At 41.0% G+C, this 7158-nt stretch overlaps 1 protein-coding gene and 1 long non-coding RNA gene across 4 annotated transcripts in view; one reads left to right on the top strand and one right to left on the bottom strand.

Annotated features, from left to right (window-relative positions):
- Window positions 1–741: 741 nt before the first annotated feature.
- The window catches only part of LOC138682482 (uncharacterized), a 24132-nt gene continuing 17715 nt past the window's right edge, over window positions 742–7158 (bottom strand). For all 3 annotated transcript variants that reach the window (XR_011322571.1, XR_011322567.1, XR_011322568.1), the window contains exon 5: window positions 742–1875. This is a non-coding gene — a long non-coding RNA (uncharacterized lncRNA). The remainder of the gene's footprint in view (window positions 1876–7158) is intronic.
- GPNMB (glycoprotein nmb) overlaps window positions 3367–7158 on the top strand; it is a 16785-nt gene continuing 12993 nt past the window's right edge. Inside the window, exon 1 of the mRNA XM_009918954.2 lies at window positions 3367–3653. Coding sequence (XP_009917256.2) covers window positions 3584–3653 — 70 coding nt within the window. The 5' untranslated portion in view covers window positions 3367–3583. The remainder of the gene's footprint in view (window positions 3654–7158) is intronic.

The following is a 7158-nucleotide window of genomic DNA, read 5'->3' as shown; positions in this document are numbered from 1 at the left end:
GTGAGTTTAGCATTCATAGGGAGGAACAGAAAGACACCCCTAAAAAGGCGGAGAGTTGGCATGCTCATTTGGGCCTTCCCTCTAGAGGAAATCAGGCCAAAAATTACTTTTATCGCAAAAAAATCTCCAGAAATATATACTGTGGTCAAGTGCCAAATTTGGAAAACATCAACCCCAACACAGGAATTTGGAGAAAAAGTATGACTGCAAGGAAATACTTTCCCATAAAAAATGGTAAAATGCGTAGCTTTAGCTACCACAAAAGCGAAAAATGAAGATGCTGGAATTACTGAAAGACTGTTTGTCCAGTTGCAAGGGTTAATTTGTTTTTCAGTGATAAACTGAGCTGGATGGTGCCATAAACTGATCAGGAGCTTTTGTAGAGCTTTTTTTTCCCCTGTACAACAAGACAGACTGCAGACTGCTAATGCAGCTTTGTTTACACATTCAGTTCATTCAGCTGATGGCCACTGCCACATATGAGGCGAGACACAGGTGATTTCTTCCCAGAAAGGGAATTTGTCCAGCCTTAAGCAGAGTTCCCTCAAGAGACCACTGGTAATGGCAGACAGCACTGACCTAAAAATACCTGGTTGCCAAAACAAGATCGTCTCATTTTCCTTTGCTGGCTTGGCCAAAAGTCAAGTTCATTCTTCAAATCTCTTTGGGGTTTTTTTTTTTGGTTTTTTTTTAAGGTTCCTGTGAGCAGTGATTAACAATTCCTGTATTCATGTTGCGACGATGGTGGTGTGATACCGGTGCGAGCGTGCCAGCTCTGTCACAGTCTAGACATGCAGGTACACATGATGTGCTCACACCCTGTCATCTGACAGGCCTGCAGGTAGCAGAGATGTATATCTCCTCAGTGAGTTTTAATAACCAAGGCGCTAAAGCTGTGAAGTACCAAGCACTTCCTACCCACCCACTTCTTTGTCAGATTAAGCCTAAATCTCTCTGAATGTGTGTTTCTTTGCTAGGACAATATTTAGGATATATTTAAAATCTTTTCTCTTTTACAGCTGCACAATTCGGTTCACTTGTTTTAACTGCAAAGCTGTTTCTCAGAGACCAAGAATAATAATGTAAAAACTATGAAGTTAATTTAAGATCTGGTGATGATCAGCCAGTTTCAAGCAACTCTTCAGTGTTTCAGATGGACTCATTTTCAGACAGAGTCAGCTACAGCTGGGACACTTGGAGAAGTCAGCTCAGTTTTCAGGGGGTCCCTTCAGTCTTCACTTCTCATACTTTTCCTTGGCTTTTTTATTCTTCTCTTCACTCCTTTTACATCTCTGTTCCTCCTAGCTCTTTCCTCCCTTCTTATACAGCTTTATCCTCTCCTCTTTTCTTGCTAACACTGTCAGCTGCAGCCACAGCACAAGCAGAACTAAACATTTTCTGTGTCAGCCCTCCAGGAATGAGTAGTCTAAGACCCAAGAGCTGAGGAAGGAGAACACGAAGGACCAGATCATCACAGTACGGCCACCTTTTAGTCATTATCCCAGCCCTGGTGGGTTTGGATTCCTCTAACCACAGCCCTGATCGTCAGTGCCCCTGAAGTCTATTTACAACTTGTTTAATAATTTCCACCAGCTGGCCCTTATTGAGAGTGTCACTCAGTATTTATGTAACAATTTCATGTATCAAATAACATGGCAAAAAACTACATCCTAACCAACTTTATTGTTTTTAGGCTGATAAATTTTTGTTTTTAATTAACAGGCATTTGTTGTCAGTAGTTTTCCTCTGGAGGTTCTCAAAACCCTGTTGGGAACGAGCATTCAAACCTCCTTTCTCCCCAGCAGATTTTGGATCAGGCCCCCAGTGCTGAAACACAGTGTTTGAAGGTCATTTTTCACTTCTAGGATCAACAACCTGGAAACAAAGGAGCGCAATTAAAATTAATGTCCCACACAGTTTAAAAAATAATTGTGAATGGCTTCGAAACCTGACATTTCAACTGGGAATGTAGTTGATTTAATAACAATGAAAAAGCAACAATCACATGAGGACGCTGCAGTCATATGATTTTTTTGCATAGTCAGTCACAGCTTTGACTTTGATATATGCTCCCTCTCCTTTCTGCCAGATGAGGGCTTAGTTTAAACAAGCCTTATATCCCTGAGGCTATTGCCTTCACCCTTCTCCTTGGCCGACAGTAGGAGGGAGGGTTGGACCCAGCCAGGAGGGTGCTGAAGCACCGAGTCTGCGATGCACAGGACTGGACATCAGAGCCTGCGTCACTGAGAGAAATGCTGGCTGGCATGCTCCGAGTAGTGACAATTACTTACACAGCTAACAGAAAATGCTAGAAAAATGGAAGAAACTAAAAACAAAAAAAAAAAATAAAAAGAGTAAGTAGTCACAGTTCTAAAATCTCCTTCGCTGGCCAGTCTCTTCATTCTGTTGACAGTGCCTTGGACTTACAAACTTTCATGTGCCCTGCCCAAAATAATAATGGTTTAGTGTTGCCCAACTTGCTGGTTCCTGGCTAGCCAGTGTCTCACTTGCCAGTGCTATACTTTGGAATCACTGAAACCACTACTGAACTCCTGTCTTGAGGACCGTACTTGCTTCTATGCCATGCCATCTCACCAAAGCTTGTCCTTCGCTGCAAACAAAAGCAAGAAACTTCACGAGGCTGCCAGGGTTGCAACAAAATTCAGTTGCTGCACTGCACGCAGAACACCTGGGCTGGTGAAGCATGTTGAACCTGAATTTGAACCACTAAGTGCAGTGTTTGCCCCTCTGTCTGTATTACCCTAGTCCTCCTGAGCCATTGGTTATACCTCATTGTTAGGTTGGGCAGCAAAGTCTATTTTTCCTTTATGTCTACACACCATGAAGTATATACAATGAAGTACTTGTCTGTGTGTAGGTCATGGCAACTTGTGAGCTAGATATTGACTGGCCGTCACAACCTATGGTCTATGATCACACCTCTAACCATAGGCACATTGTATTGTGCAGCTGTGGTCAGATGGTACACACATGTGTCCACTAATGTTTAAATAACATTTTCCTTAACAATCAACTCTGATCAGGATCCAAGTCCAGGGATGTGTTAGAACTGGCCAGTCTCCATTTAGTTTACAGTTGTTGTCCAGCATGTAGGGAGAGACACATGGTTAGGTAGTGATGGGTCCATCAAATGCAGTGAGCTGTTGCAGTAGCACTTGCAAATCAGGCTGGGGCAAGAGTTAATTTGGACTTCTAGAAATAGACGTTCCTATTTTAAAAACAAATTAAGTACAAAAATTGATCATAGTGCAAAACTAGTATAAAAATGCCTGCGAGGTAAATGGTGTGGCTCTAAACAGGTCTCAGAAATCCCAGGGAATGCTGAAAGCAAAGGGAATGAGTCATAAGCACATGAGCTGAAAGAAGCTGAAGACAAAATCATGCATCTCTGCTTAATTCCATCACATGATGAGTCCTGGGGCCCTTCATTTAATCGGAGAGCAGAGAAGCGGAGAAACTTCATTCTCACTTCTCAGTGGGGACTGGAGGAGTTCCCGTGTGCAGGCACTGGGCACTCTCTACTCCTCTGCGCACGCTGAGCCGACGCAGCGTCTCCGGCACCATGAGCAGTGTTCACCGCCACCTCGGATTCCTGCTCCTGACCGAAGCAGTGCTGTGTGCTGCCGCCACACGTGAGTGTTTCCTTCACCCCGTCCTCTCTCCCTGCCCCTGCGGGTTCGACAGCCCAAGCCAGTGCAGTAAAAACGGCTGCTCCTTGCATGTGCAGTGACTGCTGGAGCTGTGCTTGGGAACTGGTGCGAGACAGCTAGCTCCACCTCAGAATCACCTGGCTCTGGGTAGAAATGTCACCTGAGCTGGAGAAATACACCAAGAGCTGTTCAGTTATCTATTTCCTGCGCTCCACAGATACACGGAGCTGACCGGAGCTAAGCCTTGGCTCATTTCAAGAAATTCGTAACAATATTTCCCCAACTCAAGCGTAGCTAAAAAGGCAGATGCAGAATGGACTTCTCCCAGTGTGCCCAGCTCAGCTGTGGCTGGGAGAGACCAGGTCAGAGGCAGTGCTTCCCACTGGGAGACCCAGACCTGTGGATCCCCAACCTCAGGGAGGCTGATCAAGGAATTAGGTCCTCAAACCACGATGGGCAGGCAGTGGGCTGGTCCTCTGCTTCTTTCCAGGCCCCCAGCTTGACTCAAGTCTTAGGCTGACTCCCTGAGCTCAGGGCTGGGAACACAGAAATGGGATTTTAGGCTCAAATTCCAGAATCTACAGTAAGGAAACAGAAGACCTTAAAAGCTGAGGTCCGGCTGAGTATCCATTTAGCCTTGTACCTGTCTCCAATGGGAAACAGTAAGGGATACATAACTGGGCAAGTGTATACTGGTATTTCCTCAGGACACTTTCCCAGCCTCTGGTGATTTATAGCGCCAGAACTGCCTCTATCAGATGCAGAGTCATTGTATTTAACAGTTTTTACTGGACTTTTCTTCCATCCGTTCACGCACTTGGGTTTTGATTGCAAGCCATGTATATTTTTGGCACACACAAGATCCTGCCAGCAAGAAATTTCACACCTTAACTGTGCCTTACATGAAGAAATATCTTTTATGCGCTTAGAACCTGTAACCTGCTGGTTTCATTTGATCCTCCTTAAGTTTTGTACTTTCAGAAATAGTGACAAATTGCTTCTTCCTCCATGCTGTTCGTGATTCTGTTTTTATATTCTCCTCTGTCATCTCTTCTCCAGGCTCAAGACACGGTCTATTTAGCTGTGCCTCATAAAGAAACAATTCTATCCCTTTGCAGCATCCTCGCCACCTTTTTCTGTATTTTTTTCAGTTCTCTTATACCCTGCTTGACCTGTAGAGAACAGGGCAGCATACAGTATTCAACACATGAACACACATGGAATTATACAATGCTGTAATGACATTTTCATCTTCATTCTCTATCTATCTAGCCTTTCCCTAGTTTTTCAACTACCAGTGAGCACTGTATTCAAAACTGTAAAGCTACGAGATCTCATTTCTGAGTGGCCATAGCTAGTTTAGAGTCTGTTGTTCTATAAGTAAAGTTACATTTACCTATGCTGAATTTCATATAGTTGTATTCTTGAGTCATTGAGTCTCACACAGTCCTCCCCTCTACTACTTTAAGACACTGTCTTCAGCAGATTAAAGAACTTTACTGTTTACCTGTTTTCCAGATGATGAACATTTTAAATTATTTCAACAATTGAGAAAACTGGCTACTTATGCATAACTTTTGGTTCATATATCCTAACCAATTATTTATTCATGTGAAATCCCTCATTCTTATCCCACGGTAACTTAGTTCCTTTAAGTGCCTTTAGCGAGAGACCTCATCAAATGTGTCTGGAACTCAAGCAGACTATAAGAAGCAGGTCAGCCTTGTTCCCATGCTCTCTGGCTCCCTCAGCGAAACTTGAATATATTTGTGAGGAATGCGCTCCTTTTACGGCATATCATATTAATCCACTGTATCTGCTAATTCTGTTCTTCACTGCTGTTTCTACCAGCTTCTCCAATTTGAGCCTCAAACTTTTTGTAATCCTCTAAATCTTCCCTGGAAGTGTTTTTAAAGAGTGTCATAGCATTTGCCAACTTTCCTTTCTCGGCCACTGAAGCAGTTTTAAGCAAGATGTTACATGCTATGGTTAATAGCTCATTTATTTCATTCTTGAATAACTTCCATAATTTTTGAGCCATCCTATCTAGACAACTTCATTTTGTTGATTTGTTCTATAATTTTTTTTTTTTGTGCCAAAACTTCATTTTGAGAGAGACTCTCCATCACTGTAAAGAAAAATTCTAGCACAGAAACCTCTTATACTCCTCCTTTGTGAATGAAAATGTAAAGTAACATATTTGACTTTCATGCTATCCCTTTACCTTCCCTGAATGCTTCTTTTGTATCTACATAATCTTTTGGCCCTACAGACTTTCTGGCAAGCTATCCACTACTTTTGTATTTGAAAAAAAGATTAATTAGTAGGTTTTATGTTTTTCCAAGTTGTTCCTCAAATTCTTTTTTGCCCTGCTTTATTATGTTTCTATATGTAACTTTAGAAAGATTACATTATTTTCTGTCTTCTTAGCTTGGCCATAACATCAGCCTTTTTACTTCTAATACATTTTCATCCTCTTTAGCTAGGTCATCTTTTTATTGCTGTTATTCTAACATTGGCTTTCATTCTCTCATGGCTAACACACTATCACGGGAAACACTGAGCTTCTTGTCTTTGCTACATTTTTCACCAAAATGAAAAACAGAAAGAGAAGAAGAAAGTCAATCAGAGTATAAGATCTTTTCTCCTATGATCACCTCACCAAAACTATTACAGTAATCTGCTCCTTAGAGTGTAATATTACTCTATTTTGAACTGAATTGCTCTAATTTTGGTTATGATGACCAACATCTGTTCTTGAGTGTTTTTCATTGTTAAAGAAATACATTAAAGCTTTTTGTTCCTTTAAATTCAGCAACTGAAAATCTTCAGTTCGATGTGTTAGAGAAACTAGTGCTGAAGTATTTGCTCATCTGAAAAAATGTCTTTTGTCTTGTCCTGAAGCTTGTGAAATGTTTTATATTAGATTGAAATAAACAAAGCACATCAGGGAGGCACAGAAATGCCTAAGGAGCTTGTGATTTAGAAGCAGTGACCACAATTATTACCAAAGCTGGACAAGAAAATGACTTCTGAATTCAAGGATTGTTAATGAAAATTCGAAATTAAAAGCATTTATAAAATTAAAAGTGTTCCAGCTCTTTTTGATGAATTGAGCATTTGGGAAAAAAACAATGATTGAAATGTTCTGATCTAACAAAATTCAAACATTTTTATTCATTAAATAATTTTTAGATAAAATCAAAGAGAATGGGGAAAAGAAATTAGGAAAAATCCCTGGCCGCTTACTTTCAAATAAGATTACGCATGAATTTAATGACCTAAAATGTAATTGAACTTGATAAGCCTTTGTGAAATACTTTTATACTTTGCTAATCTGTTTTTTTCCTGAGAAAAGTTTCTGAAGGACATTACCCAACTCTTCTTCTGACCAAGACTGAAAACAATACAGCATGTGATACAGGCCATTAAGTAAATACCAGTCATGATGTTATGTTATGCTTTGCTCACATCAAAATACATTAAA

Source organism: Haliaeetus albicilla, chromosome 2, assembly GCF_947461875.1.
Source record: "Haliaeetus albicilla chromosome 2, bHalAlb1.1, whole genome shotgun sequence".
Taxonomy (NCBI): Eukaryota; Metazoa; Chordata; class Aves; order Accipitriformes; family Accipitridae; genus Haliaeetus; species Haliaeetus albicilla.
Note: the sequence above shows the minus strand (reverse complement) of the source record. Positions and strands in the feature narration are given on the sequence as shown.